The sequence below is a fragment of the Lepidochelys kempii genome, chromosome 8 (assembly GCF_965140285.1).
Source record: "Lepidochelys kempii isolate rLepKem1 chromosome 8, rLepKem1.hap1, whole genome shotgun sequence".
Taxonomy (NCBI): domain Eukaryota; kingdom Metazoa; phylum Chordata; order Testudines; family Cheloniidae; genus Lepidochelys; species Lepidochelys kempii.
The window spans coordinates 48739335-48754636 of record NC_136387.1 but is presented as its reverse complement, the minus strand read 5'-3'; the positions used below and the strand labels follow the sequence as shown (position 1 = coordinate 48754636).

The window sequence follows — 15302 nt, the reverse complement described above, 5'->3', positions numbered from 1 at the left end:
TGGCGCTCCACCAGTGCCATCTAGGACTCTAGGCAAAACCCCCCAACCAAACCTCCTCTTCTTCTATGTTATACTGGGCTATGAAAGCACATCAATGGCATATGAAGAATTCTTATGGGGCTGTCCTCGCAACTGGTCGGATGCTGCTAGGAACAGAGGTTCCTCTAGAATGTTTCCCTACCACTCTCTGGCATTTCCTGCTTTTATTTCACGAAGCAGGCATGTTAAAAGGTATTGCACTCCTGTGCTGAGACTGTGCGTCTTTTCCCAACTCTCAATCACACACAACAGTCTAGTTTTATCTCAGTGGGAGTTGGTTATATTGGTCAATCCCAGGTGAGGGCTGCACCATGCTTTCATTTTCAGCTTTCAAGCATTCCCTTCCTTGAAAAGCCTCCTCCCAAGTTTTAGTTCAGAATGAGACTAAAATGGAAAATTTCACACCTGCAACTATGTGATTTAGCCACACCCCTCCCATTCATTTCAATGGGAGTCATGTGGCTAAATCATTACTTGGCTTTGAGAGTCACAATGTATGCTTTACAATATCTAAGCTTCTCCCACATTAGGTCATTTACCTCATCCATTTAAGGCCATCCTACCCCCACAAAAACAGCTCTAGGGCCCAGATCCTCAAAGGTTAATTTAGTTGCCTACCCCCCCCCCCTCCCCCCCCCCCCCCTCCACTACTCTGACTGAAATCAGTTCGTGGGGGAATTTTTAACTTCTCCCAAGTCAAAGAGAATGGACCCCATAACATTAATATTTCAGAGAAAAGAAGGCAAAGGAATGCTCACCTGTCCAGACCTCCAACCATCAGGAGCTGCTTAAATTGCTGAGGACTCTGTGGCAGACAGTAAAACCTTCCAGGCTCTCTGGAAGGTACCACAAATTCCTTTGCACCCTGGTACGGAAGAGGGGAGAGAGACTTTTTAATGGGTGCACAACTGCCATCTTGAACCCTGCCATAGCATCTTATTGATGCAAATAGTGTAGTAAGTTTCAAAAGAGAACTAAACAATTATGAACCTGACCAAAAGCCAGCTGAAGTCAATGGCAGACTTTCCACGGACTTCAAAGAGCTTTTTGTCAAGCCCCCTATGAATAAGAACAGCACCTGTGGTTTTATGCTAATTAGGATCAAATTACAAAAGTTGGTGCTAATGGGGCATAAGATCCTCACCAGCTGGATGGAGTGAGGAGGATATCTCCTCGCAGGGTACAGAACTGAAGAATTAGGTACACTAGGCAACAGCAGGGTGTGGGGGGACAGGACAGGATGGTCTACCTCTCTGGTTCTCCCCCCCAACCCCGCCCCTTAGCTATTTTTCCTGTACCAGGTTCTCTGCGTGGTATGGGCGGATGGGATATGAATGCAGAGTGAAAGGGGTTGCGCTCTTTGTTTTCTTTCTTCTTTTTGTTAATAGCAGCAGCGTTTTTTTTTCTCTTTTATCCTCCCACAGAAAACTAGGAAAAGGAGAAATAGGCAAATGCAGCTGCCCATGTATAAGCGACTCTTGGTGGCTGCCAATGACCAAAAAGCCAGATTAGCCAAATCTTGCTGGAAAGATAGGAACCTGAGGCACACCAAATGGGTTAAAAGTTATAAGCCTCAGGAGATGGTGGCCAGCCAGGGAAGCTCTGGTTCAGAGTTTGTGGGTGAACTTCATGTTACGTTTCTAACCATCAGAGGAATGAGGTTCTGGAACAGCCTTTCAATCAGTATAGTGGAGGCAAACCATCTAACTAGCTTTAAAATGAAGCTTGATAAATTTATGAATTGGATTGATTGTATGACAGCATTGTCTGTGATAGTAAGGGACTGGACTTGATGGTCCAGGAGGTCTTTTCCAGTCCTATATTCCCATGTTACTTTGGGCTAAGATCCTTATGTTGTATTTCACAGTGACCTTTGTTGTATTGGGGGGTTTTGGTGCCATTTTCCAAGGCGCAGGGAAGGATTAATACATTCTATTTTCTTTACCCTCTCTGCACCTGTTTTCTTTATAAATCCATCCCATCTACTTGGCCTCTCTGTTAGAGGCTGACCCTTCCACTGAGACATCTGGCATTAGTAACTATTGTGGAGAGGAAACTGGACCAGAGGGGACACTGATCTCATGCTCTCTCTCCATATTACACACCCACCCCTATTGTTTCAAAATAGTCTGCACCACGGTTACTAGCTAGAAATCCCTTCCATTAAAACTGCCTGAAGCTTCAGGTCTCTGAACTTTCCTGACAGGTGAATATATTTTGAGATGACGATCGACCATACTCAGAGGTGATGCACATGATGGCGTAGGTTTCACTTTAATTTGGTGCAAGTTAGGCAATGGAGGGGGAGGTTGTGGCAGAAACAACCACCAATAGGAGGGGATGAGATAAAACAACTGCCCACCCCACGTACCTTACAGCTCCTTACACCCTCCTGTTGCTTGTTGTTCTGCTGCAACTTTGGCTTTCTGTCCTCTCAGCAGGTCAGTTACAACAACTTACCAACAGGAAACTCATACACCACCATGCAAATTCCCTCTGACTCTGGCCCAGCATCCAGGCTCTGAGAGGGGAATGTTGGGCGCGTCACTATCTTGTCCTCAATTCTACGTCATCAGGACGAATACCCGTCCCTGCATACTGGGGGAGCTGACAAGCTGGTTCTTTTTTCGGCTCCTGGCAGGTTGCCTGTCTCTCAAGACAGAGCTAAGTGGAAACTCCAGCCACTGTTTTCTCAGGTGACCAAACCTCAGATGCAGGAACAGGCTACAAACAGTAGCTAGAAATGGGAGAGCTGAGGTCTTTTGCAAAACTAAGAAAAATACTATTCTAATCATCACTACTGAAATCTGGGGCCAGCCCTCGTGGCTAGGCACTTAGGACTTTGAACTGGCACGTGTACAATGTGGGTGTGAATCCCAGTTCTGGTGTCATATTCCAAGGGTCACCAGGGATTGGCAGCCACAGTTTGGTCAGCCTCAAAGGGAGGAAATGCCTGGTGTCACTTAAGGAGTTGCATCAGGGGGCTTGCTGTCCTCTGGCAGAAGGCTAGTGACTGGGGTTCAGCTTTGATTGGCAGGTTAACAATGGATTAAAATGGGAGGAACTGAGAACTGGGCTCTAAAAATACAAAGGAACCCCTCAAAGAAAAGAGAAAAATATTTACAAACCCATTATATTCATTCATTTTCTAATTCAATAGTTAATCACTCCTATCTCTTTCATGGGATTCACTGACATGGCCTGCCTAGGCAAGAAGTTAATAAGCTGAAATAGTCAATGCAGCATTGACCCTAGTATGGCTACTCAGGAGAGGTTAGCACATTGGTTAAGGATGAGATGTACAAAGGAAAATGAGCATAACAGAACTTCAGGCTGTACTCAGAATTCTCTAGTCATTGTGGTAAATCATTCCCCTGTAAGGGCCTAATCCAAAGCCCACTCATGTCAACGGGAGTCTTTCTGTTGCATTCAATGGGCTTTGGACAGACCCTCGCTATCTTTGCTCCTGCTACAGTCTGACTTCTATGCCAGCACGTAAAAGGCAGCTCTGTGTTGAGCTCAGTGCGACCAGAGCTAGATCCAGGACCAACAACCTGGCTTCTGCCTTGCAGAAAAAAATGACGCAAGCTCTGACAAACTTACTCCTGAAGGACTCACACAGTCTGGCCTAGGTTTATATGGTGCAGAAACTGGGTGGACTTTTGTTAATGCTTGTGGTGTGGGTTTCCACAAATGGCTAAAATCTGTTGTGTGAGGCTAGACTGAACATTTACAAATGTGTACATAAATTAGAACTTAAAAACCAGTACCCCTAGAAGTTTGAGAAGAAAATGTCCTGTGTACAGCTTGTTGAATCTACTCAGCCAGGACTGGATGGTTCCCTTCCGTATATTTGATAAAACTTTCTCCTATTTAGTCTTAACCATCCCAAAGAATTGTCTTCATCACTTCTACAATAACATGCTATCCAATTATATGCATTTAAGAAGGCCATCTAACCCATGTTTTGACTCAGAATCTTTTAATATCATTAAAGAACAAAGCTACTTTCTTGCAGTGCAATGCATTTGTTGACTATGAATTCTGTTTTTCGAGGATCATATTCCAGAAAACACCCATCCTCCAAGCACTGCATTCTATTGGCATGTATCTCTTGTGTAAGTCACTATAGTAGTACACCTATACCCCGATATAACGCGGTTCTAGAGAGCCAAAAAATCTTACTGCATTATAGGTGAAACTGCGTTATATCGAACATGCTTTGAGCTCGAGCATTTCCATTATTAATATAGTATTTGACAAGAAGTTTTATTCTTGGTGTTGTTTTAGAAAGGGCGCATCTGATGTCGTCCTTCACATCAAGCCTGGGGACGTGAACTGGGGTTGGGGCTTGCAGCCCAGCACCGGGGCCGAGGCTAACAGCCCAGTGCAGAGGTCAGGGTCAGGACTCACAGCCGCGCGCTGGGGTCGGGGCTCGTAGCCCCACAGCTCAACACAAGGGTCGGGGCTCGCAGCTATGCGTCGCGGTCGGGGCTCACAGCCCGGCGCTGGGGTCAGGGCTTGCGACCCCCCACATAACCAGGTCGCGACCCCCAGTTTGAGAACCAATGTTGCAAATGAGACAGAAAACCATTTTTTGCTTTACTGCGTTGTATCCAAATTCGTGTTATATCGGATCGCGTTATATCGGGGTAGAGGTGTATTCCCATTTAAGGCTATTTAATTTCCAATTTTATATTCTGGATTTTTATTTTGTTAAATAATAATGTGATGGTAGAGACTGCTAGCTGAGTAATGAATGGTGTAAGGATCTATGCTCTGTCCTCTAACTGACCTAAATTATAGTTCTCACTTTGTCCTATCCACCCCCTCATGCCTCAAAAGGACCCATTTGACATATTAGTAACTGGCAGCAGAAGCAACATTTGCTGAGGGGCAAGGGAGGCAGTTCCCCCTCAACACGTTGGTTTGCCACCCCCCGACTTCACAGTATACAATATAATCACATATAATGTTCTATATGCTGACATGACTGTGCCTGCCTCCCACACCTGGAATTTTCTGAAATGATGCCCCTGACTGGCAGGTAAACAGTTAAGTAGTAACACATGACAGAAATAAAGGCAGAGGGGCAGACAGGGACACATGAGCAAATAAGTAGTCTATATTATTGCAGGAGGCCCAGATGAATGACTATACATACCCCTGGAGTTCTCTTAAATAGTGTTGGAGTTTCTACGTCCACAAACCCTAAAAACAAGCATAAGCTTCAGACATTGAATATGCTGAGAATGTTGGTTTCAGAGAAGTTGGTTGGAGATTGTGGTTAATCAGCTTGAGGTAGTCTGGCAGAGCATGGTTAATCAGCTTGAGGTAGTCTGGCAGAGCATGCAGTTCCTCAGTCATATACAGACTCATTTGATTTTTTTTCTCAGGATGACTAAGGATTACTTATGCAGGCACAGCCTGATCCTGAAGGGTGCTGAGCACCCACCATTCCTATCACGACTAGTTCTCAGCCCTCCCTGCCACAGTTGCTTATATTTCCATTGGCTACTCTGAACAATTAGGCTAAAATTTTGCAAAAGTGACCAGTAAGTTTAAGATGAGCACCTGCCTCTGAAAATTAGGCCCTTATAAAGGCATATAAAGAAAGACACCCAAAAACTGAGATGCCCAAATATCACTGATCACTTTTTAAAATCTTAGCCTTAACATTTATTGTATAGATACTGCTCATTCAAAAATGATCATCTGTGGCATGATAAGGGACTTAGAGCCGCTGTGCTCTTTAGACATCCCAGTATCCCACCCCATGGTATGTTCCTGGGATATAGAGCCATGTCAGGGCAGCACTTTGCCCAGCACCTCTCCCCTAGCATGTCAGGCAGTAGTAGAGCAGATAGCAAGAACAAGAAAAAAAGAAAAAGATGATAAAGTGCTAAGAACTAGATGCATTTCTCTTACCATGGAGATTACAGAGGTACTCCCGCATTTTCATAACCATCTGCGATCTCAGCCGCAGGTTATGTTGCATCTGGAAGCTGCGCAAGTCCAAATAGCGATACTGCATGCGCAAGGCCTCAGATTTCTAAAGAGAAAAGGATTGTGATTAAAGAGCAAAAGCCAAACCAGATGCCCATAAAAGTTTCTTCAAAGACCACAATGGAAAGGTGGAAGCAAACATAGGACCCTGCATTACTGCCAGTAACTCATCACATATGTGGAAGAGCATTAGTTATCTAGGTCACACTTTGACTCTAACTGTGACAGGAGCTGCATGCTGTAAGCTCTAGATTCCAGAATGCTCACTTTTCACTTGGCAGCAACAGATCATAATAATCCTACTTGGGACTTGTAGGATGTTTTCAATCATAGGTCTCAAAGCATTTTGCAAAGGTGAGCAAGCATTACTAAACTAATTTTACAGATGGAGAAAACTGAGATACAAGACATTGTGTGAGTTGCCCAGAGTCACATAGTGAACCAGTGGCACAGAGGATATAGAGCCCTGTTCTCTTGAATGCTGGTCCCAACCCCTATCCACTGGTCCACATTTCATAGGGAAGAGAAAGGACACAATAATCAGTGATATACGATATACCTAACCATCAGTCTGATTGATCTTACTGTCCTGGACGGATATAGTCTCTTGCTAGCTGGCTGTATGCCTGGGTGAGGCTATATACCTTAACTTTTAAACACACTAGTCCTCCTGTTTCACAATCACAAAAGATGGACATGAGCCCAGATTTTCCTTGTTCCCATAATACCACCAATTCTTACCGTCATTATATTTTTAAACCCAAAGCACAGAGCAGATTTAGGCATTACATTCTACTTAGCTATTACAGTATTACAATTTCACTGTCAGAGCTCACTCTAGGCATGTTCCATTGTGAACAACTCTTTCCCCAGAGCACAGAAGGTGGGAGTAAGAAGAGAATGCCCTACAACAGTGCAATGACACTGCTCTGCAATTCAGCATGGCAAATCCTAACTCTTCTGAAGAGCCAGTGCTTAATGCCAAAGGCAGGCAGCCACCTTGATAAAGTCTTTAATTTCAAAGGGCAGCTTCTTGCAGGAATTCAGGACCTCAGCTGTCTTCACATTCACTTCAATGTCGCCTGTCGGCATTCTCTGAAACAGAGAAAAATAGATTTGAACACCGGGCAAAATACTTGGACAAGTTTCTTTCTAGGTGTCAAGGTTCCTTCCCCACTCTGAACTCTAGGGTACAGATGTGGGGACCCGCATGAAAGACCCCATAAGCTTATTCTTACCAGCTTAGGTTAAAAACTTCCCCAAGGTACAAACTTTGCCTTGTCCTTGAACAGTATGCTGCCACCACCAAGTGTTTTAAACAAAGAACAGGGAAAAAGACCACTTGGAGACATCTTCCCTCAAAATATCCCCGCAAGCCCTACACCCCCTTTCCTGGGCAAGGCTTGATAATAATCCTCACCAATTGGTACAGGTGAACGCAGACCCAAACCCTTGGATCTTAAGAACAATGAAAAATCAATCAGGCTCTTAAAAGAAGAATTTTAATTAAAGAAAAGGTAAAAGAATCACCTCTGTAAAATCAGGATGGTAAATACCTTACAGGGTAATCAGATTCAAAACATAGAGAATCCCTCTAGGCAAAACTTTAAGTTACAAAAAGACACAAAAACAGGAATATACATTCCCTCCAGCACAGCTTATTTTACCAGCCATTAAACAAAAGAAAATCTAACGCATTTTCTAGCTAGATTACTTACTAACTTAACAGGAGTTGGAAGGCTTGCATTTCTGAACTGTTTCCGGCAAAAGCATCACACAGACAGAGAGAACCCTTTGTTCCCCCCGCACCAGATCTGAAAGTATCTTGTCCCCTCATTGGTCATTTTGGGTCAGGTGCCAGCAAGGTTACCTTCGCTTCTTAACCCTTGACAGGTGAAAGGGTTTTGCCTCTGGCCAGGAGGGATTTTATAGCATTGTATAAAGAAAGGTGGTTACCCTTCCCTTTATATTTATGACACTAGGTTAATGGATTTTCAGGCTAGAAAGAATGCTTATGATTATCCAGTCTGACCCCTTACAGCATAGGGCAGAGAATGTCTCTTAATGATCAGTTTCTCCAAATCTTCCTCAATATTCATTGGCAGGTTAAGGCCAATCAGTTCCTATTTAAGACACACTGGGTCTCACTCTCCTTCAGTAGCGTATCCATCCCTATTAGAAGTGAACCTGCTTTCTTGCCCATAACCTGCTCTCCCCCATGACATGTACGAACTACAAGACAAGAGTTAGGGCTTGATCCTGCCAACACTCATGCCCATGCTTAACTTTATGCACAAGAGTAATCTCTTCAGGTTCACTGATGTATAAACAGGGGAATTGCATACAAGAGTAGGAAGGCATTTGACACTGGTGCGACCACTGCTGGAAACCTGTGTAAAAAATTCAAGAAGGATGTTGATAAATTGGAGAATGTTTAGAGAAGAGCCACAAGAATGATTAAACAATTGAAAAAACATACTTTATAGTGATAAACTCAAGGAGCTCAATCTATATAATTTAACAAAAAGAAGGTTAAGTGGTGACTTGATCATGATCTGTAAGTACCTACACATGGGGAACAGAAATTTAATATGGAAGGTCTAGCAGACAAAGGTATAACAAGATCCAATGGCTAGAAGTTGAAGCCAGAAAAGTTCAAACTAGAAATTCGATGCACACTTTTAACAGTGAGGGTAACTACCCACTGGAACAACTTACAAAGGGTAGTGGAGGATTCTCCATCACTGGCAATTTTAAAATCAAGATGGGATGTTTTTCTAAAAGATATGCTCTTGTTCAAACCAGCATTAATTCAGGAAAATTCTATGGCCTGTGTTATACAGAAGGTCAGACTAGATGATCAGTGTCCCATTTGGATTAATAAGCTATGAATCGATAAATGCTGGCAGTATCAGGCCCTTAACCTTTAATGTGGAGGAGAGCTATGGTTCAGCTCATTGGTAAATGAATTGCCCCCCATGATACCCAGGGACCATAAAGGTTACACTAGTTTCCATAAGTAGAGTTCCCACTTGAATTCTAAGGTAGACTTGAGTTTTTCTCCCATCTATCATTGCGGCCACAATAAAGACCACTAAACTCTGTTATCCATTCCTTCCCATCTTGCAGGACAGAGTGGAACACCTTCTACTAACCAGAGAAGAACACATTCAAGTTTCCAATACGTGTCTTAAAAAAAAAAGATAACTGTGGAGCTCAGAGCTGGCATACTTTGTGGTAGCATCTAGTGGTTAGAGAAGTGGACTGGGCATTCGAACTCCTGGGTTCTGTACTCAGTCCTGCCAATGACTGGTGGTGTATGGTCTTGGAAGAGTCACTTAAAGCTTCTGACAAAGAGAGCTGTGGGTATGGAACACCTCTGAACCATCAGGTCATTAACCTCCAGGCTTCAGCTTCTTGATCTATAAAAAGGAGCTAATTAAACTTACCTACAGCAGGCATGAGTAAAAATGGTCAAAAATTACTGCAGAAGCACTACAGCATTTCTTAAATTTAGACTAGAAAACCAAAAGCATGGATGGTAAAGTCTAGCCTTTTTTAATGGTGACCAGTAGTTGTCAAAGGAGTATTGTTTGACTTCATTCATTAGTGTTTGTGAAGTGCTTTGAAGTTCCTGGAAGGTGCATGCCATAGCAGTTATTTTTATTTCACTGTATTCACAATTCTTTCACATCACTCCATGATGGGTTATCATACCTTGGAGAAAACAAGCTTGCTAATGGCAAAGCAATGACACAACGTGTGCAGCATGAATCCACCTGCCAAATCTCTGTGCTAAATTCAGTGCACTTTACCAGAGTGCCAAACTCTAGAAAATCCCAGGAAGATTTCAAAGCACTAACCGGGTTCTTCTGCCCTGGGGGCCGAGAGATGACCGTCCCAGTTACCCTCACAACAGATTCCAGAGGGGCATCATACAAGACCTTCTTAACATGGGAATGTGCCTGCAGGAAGAAAATACTGAGATGTCATGGAAACTGAAGTCACATTGCAGACTGTGCCATGCTTGGATGCTTTTCTGTTTTCTTTATGGCCCCCTCTCAGACAAAATGTAAAGATCATTCTTTATAAACGAGTTGCATGACATTATTACTACTTGTATTGCAGTAGCATCTGGGAACCCCAGTCATGGACCAGAACCTCACTATGCTAAGTGCTGTATACAGACAGAACAAAAAGATGCCCCTTTTCCAAAGATCTTACAATCTAAGAAATCTTACATTCTGAGCACAGCTCACTCCAAGTTAGGTCTCTAGCTCAGCTAAAAGCTTTAGTAATCACAGTTCTTTTGCTTTACTTCAGGAGTGCTCACTTTTTGCCCAACCCGGGGCTACGCTAGCAATCTGTCAGGAGACTGAGGGCCACAGATGATGTACATAAATCAGAGCAGACTGCAATATGTAATATAAATTCAGTTTCTTCATTCTGCCCTTGACACCATGGGGGACAACAAGCCTTTAAAGCAAAAAATCTAGAGACTCATACCTTGGCAGCCCTTACCTCATCCTGTGGAATAATGATTTGTGTCAGCCCCTGGAAGTCCCTCAGAACCAGGAACAGGCCCTGTCTGAACATGATGAAAACAAAATGGAAAGAGTTGTTTCTCCCAGGGTTCAATCTTTTTGCTTTCTAAGCCAAAGCCTATGTTAATATCTTGTATTTCTGGGGATATTGTGGCTTTCATCTCAAAGCATTTTAGAAACAACATGAATCTAGGAATCACCTTACTCACTTTGGAAATCAGGGATGAAACAAATCTTTAATTTGGATTAGATTCAAGTAGCAAACCAGACTATAAAAAACAGTCACAGCAGTGCTTGAATGTGAGCACTCGCCCATGAAGAATAAGAGTTTTGAACACACAACGTAACATTTACAGCCCCTTGGTACTGAACATGCTCGGTTCTACTACTAGAAAGATCTCCTATAGCACTTTTCACCTGTAGATCTCAGAGAACTTTACAAAGGAGGAAAGTATCATTCTCTCCACTTTACAAGAGGGAGCTAGTAGGAGGGAATCCCCTCTGACTGATTAAACAGGGTGCTGCTCTCAATATGGTAGGAAAAACAACTGAAGCTCCTCAGCCTCCCCCACAGAGAGCTTCACTGGATACGGTGAAAGCCAATGGACATAAGGAAGCCTGTCCATAGCTTCCAGTCCCACCTCCCTTCTGGGTCCTTGCAAGTTTTAAATACTAATCTGACATGAATCTCATTGTTCAATACCAACACTTCAGACGGGGCAGAGCTAGGAGGAATGTGCGCGCGCAAAGGTGACTTTAAACCCCTCTTCTGGGACCATGAGGGGGCCTGCCTGACCACTGCATAAGATAAAGCAGCCTTAGAGCTACTCTAATTTACACTGTGCTTTCTGCAGCTCCTCAGTAGGCCCAGGAAGCAGAGAACAGCCATAGTGCATGCACTTCGGCCAGACCCTGACCTGTCCCTCCACCCACGTCTGGGCACAGGGCACTTAGAACTGTTTCTCTACACTGGCCAAGAAGCCACCCTACACAGAGGATATTCTCAGGAAGGGGTTTCCTCCCATTTTTAAGCCCCTTTATGCTGCCAGGGTGGTATAAAGGGCCGTTAACATAACCAAGAATCAGGTCCTAGGAGCTGCCTTGGCTCCAGCAATGTAACCTCTCCTCCATCCATGTGGGCTGCATTTACCTTTGGTACTGAATCCATCCACACAAGGTGACCTCTTGGCCCACATGAGCAGAACGCAACTCTCCGCAAGTGTTGGTCCGAGCCACAAAGCTATTGAAATCTTGAGACAAAGCCACAGAAAAACAGTTTCAATGGGAGCATGAATGCTAATGTAGGTATACAATAATAAGTGCTATCTTATTCAAAGATCACTGTACAAACACACAACAAAAAGGACAGTCCCTGCCCCCAGAGTTTTTGGTTTGTACAGTGCTTAGGACAATGGAGTACTGGTCCAGGATTAGAACTCCTAGGCATTATGGTGATACAAATAAATAAAAATAATAATCTGAGTGTGTTTTATGGCCATATATAAGCAGATCATTTCTTCTACCACCAAAGTGACTTCTTGGGTGGAAGCCAGCAGCCTTTAAGGATAGCAGAGAAATACTATTTCCTTGCCTAAAATGGTTTGTAAAGAATACTGTATATCCAAAGAAAACAACAGAGACAACTTTAGGGAGGCACAATTGAAACATGGACATATGTGAACATAATCAGCTTTCTTAGAATCATAACAGTGATGTTTGCCATACCTTGTGTCAAACAACCTGTATATACCAATTCTGGCAGCCTAGGTTGATGATCTGCTTATGCAAAGTGTAACAACAGGTTTGCTGATCTCTCATCCTAATTCCAGGACGGCGCTCTTTGAGATTAACACGACATTTAAGCATAATCCACCACATTTGCCAATTTCTTCTCAAAAAAGACCCAGGACAAAAATAGCAAAGGATGCTGCAGGTATTTATTGAGTCACGTTGGCCGAGCTGTGTTGGGGGTTGAGGAACAGAGCAGCACTAGATCAAGGTCTAAATGTATTGACAAAACCACATAAGGGAAAATTGAAAAAGTCTCTGCCTGCTTTATACAAGGCTAGCAAAGGCCTGATCCAAAGCCCATTGAAGTTAATGGGAGTCTTCCTATTGATTTCAATTGGCTTTGCACCAGGGCCTTAGACAATAAAACCAGACTGGTCAGTTTCACGCTCTGGTTGTTAAACATTCACGCAGTGCTCTTGGGTTTTAAAGTTTATAGTATTTTAGAAGGTTAAAGGGAGACTGTCAACTTAGGCACATTCCTGCCTGAAAACATTTCACCTATTATTGTTACAGACCCTTAAAATTACTAGAGGGGAAAAAAATTTCCCTCACTTTTATGTCAGGCACAGTCACTTTTCTCTGTTTGTCCAAGTCCCTCACACTACAGTTAGGAGAAAGGGAAAAACCGGTTTTCAGACAGGAAAATGTGATTTGAAAGCCACAAAAATTGGCTTTGGATCATGCCCCATGTGGGAGTAATGTGCAAAAAGTAAGGAGCATAAATGGGTTAAGGTCTTTTTTAAAATATAAATTTAAAAAATATCTAGGGGGAAGTGCTAATACATGTCTCATGTTAGTGATCGTTTAACTTTCTGTCTGGATTACCATAAGAGGCTCTGTCACCCAGAATAAGAGCAAAGCTGAAGATAAGACAAATAAGATACAAAACCTATTTTTGTAAATTCAGTATGTGAATATAAAATATTGTATTCAGGAGACTTCTCCCCACCCCTGCTCACCTGATGCTCTTTTCTCTGAGCTAAGTGCCAAACTGTTGGAAACGTATCTGCACCAAGGTCTGTTTAGTTCTCTAGAGAACAGACACGGCTGACTGTACAGCAGTCGCAGCCCGTGGCGGAATGACATCTTACAGGCCACAACAGCGGGATCAGAAACAGAAGGGCAGTCCTGGATCTTCCACACTCTGGACAGTTTTAGGAAAAAACAACATGGAAAGTAATTTCACTTTGCAACCCTCAGATTCTATTCTTCAATCAGTACTTGTGTCAAATTCTCCCTTGACTGACCAGCTGCCCTTATTTCCCCGAAGGGTCCACATGGTCTAGTGCAGAGGCGGACAAACTTTTTGACCTGAGAGCCGCATTGGGGTTCCAAAACTGTATGGAGGGCCGGGTAGGGAAGGTTGTGCCTCCCCAAACAGCCTGGCCCCTGCCCCCCTAAAGCCCCCCACCCATCCAACCCCCCTGCTCCTCCCCCCCCCAGGGCCCCACCCCCATCCAACCCCCCCATTCCCTGTCCCCTGACTGCCCTGCCCCTATCCACACTCCCGCCCCTTAACAGGCCCCCCGGGACTCCCACACCTATCCAACCCCCCCATTCCCCATCCCCTGACTGTCCCCCTCCCAGAACCTCTGCCCCATCCAGCTGCCCCCTGCTCCCTGTCCCTTAACTGCCCCGCGGGACCCCCCGCCCCTTACCTCACAATCTACTTGTAGAGTGATTAGCACAATGGGGCATCAATAGTGTAATATAAATAATAATCACATGTACAAACTCCACCTTTATTCCCCATCTGTCATTCATACTAGTTCCTGTCTCCCTCAGGCCTGCATAATATTAATATTTTGTATGTGTATGGCATCTTCCATCATCAAGGAAGATCTCAAAAGGAGGTCTATAAACCACTTGCTGGTGATGTCTGGAAAGAAGGCAGGTCAGGTCACATGGCAGCGGCTCCACTTTCTTGCTTCCAACCCCATATAATTCAATCAGTACAAAAACTGTCTACTCTAGACATGCCCTAGAGATGATCAGACTCTTCATGGCAAAAAGTCACCCCTTACCTACATACAAAATAGTCCCAAACTAAAGGTGTGTGTGTGTAAACTTATTGAGTCCAGTGCACGTTGGTTTACAGACACTCTTATTTCAGTTAAAGGGTCTCCTATTTTTATATAACTTATTTTTTTTTACATTATATCAAAATAGGACACTCAATCTGAAATAAGAGCACCTACCCACAAACTTATCAATAAATAATTAAAGGTGGGATTTAAAACAGACTTAGGCTGATGTACATTTTAAAATGTTACCAGCATAACTATATCAATAATCAGAGTGGTAGCAGTGTTAGTCTGTATCAGCAAAAACAACGAGGAGTCCTTGTGGCACTTTAGAGACTAACACATTTATTTGGGCATAAGCTTTTGTGGGCTAGAACCCACTTCATCAGATGCATGAGTGAAAAATACAGTAGTAAGTATATTTATATATAGTACATGAAAAGATAGGAGTTGCCTTACCAGGTTGTGGGGGGGTCAGTCTAACGAGACAATTCAATTAAGAGTAGAACACCAAGGGAGGAAAAATCACTTTTGTAGTGGTCGTGAGGGTGGCAAAGAGTTGACAAGAAGGTGTGAGTAACAGTAGGGGGAAATTAGTATGGTAAAATTAGGTTTTGTAATGACTCATCCACTCCCAGCCCTTTTCAGGGGCTCGTTCACCTGCACATCTACAATGTGATATATGCCATTATGTGCCAGCAATGCCCCTCTGCAATGTACATTGGCCAAACCAGACAGTCTCTATGCAAAAGAATAAAGGGACACAAATCTGACATCAGGAATTACAACATTCAAAAACCAGTAGGAGAACACTTCAACCTCCCTGGTCACTCAATAACAGACTTAAAAGTGGCAATTCTTGAATAAAAAAAATTCAAAAACAGACTCCAACGTGAAA

General features: G+C 43.4%; 1 protein-coding gene across 7 annotated transcripts in view; it reads right to left on the bottom strand.

Annotated features, from left to right (window-relative positions):
* The window catches only part of DARS2 (aspartyl-tRNA synthetase 2, mitochondrial), a 33473-nt gene that overhangs the window by 16857 nt on the left and 1314 nt on the right, over nt 1-15302 (bottom strand). For 6 of the 7 annotated variants that reach the window (XR_013636161.1, XR_013636164.1, XR_013636162.1 and 3 more), the window contains exons 2-9: nt 13340-13524; nt 11740-11839; nt 10567-10633; nt 9909-10010; nt 7045-7140; nt 5968-6091; nt 5204-5250; nt 798-904 (exon numbers count right to left, since the gene is read on the bottom strand). Coding sequence is in view for 3 of the 7 variants with exons in the window: in XM_073356400.2 (XP_073212501.1) it covers nt 798-904; nt 5204-5250; nt 5968-6091; nt 7045-7140; nt 9909-10010; nt 10567-10633; nt 11740-11839; nt 13340-13466 (770 nt within the window). In the remaining 4 variants the exon portion in view is untranslated. Of the gene's footprint in view, nt 1-797; nt 905-5203; nt 5251-5967; nt 6092-7044; nt 7141-9908; nt 10011-10566; nt 10634-11739; nt 11840-13339; nt 13525-14120; nt 14260-15302 lie in introns of all 7 variants that reach the window. The other variant, XR_013636163.1, reaches the window with a different exon arrangement.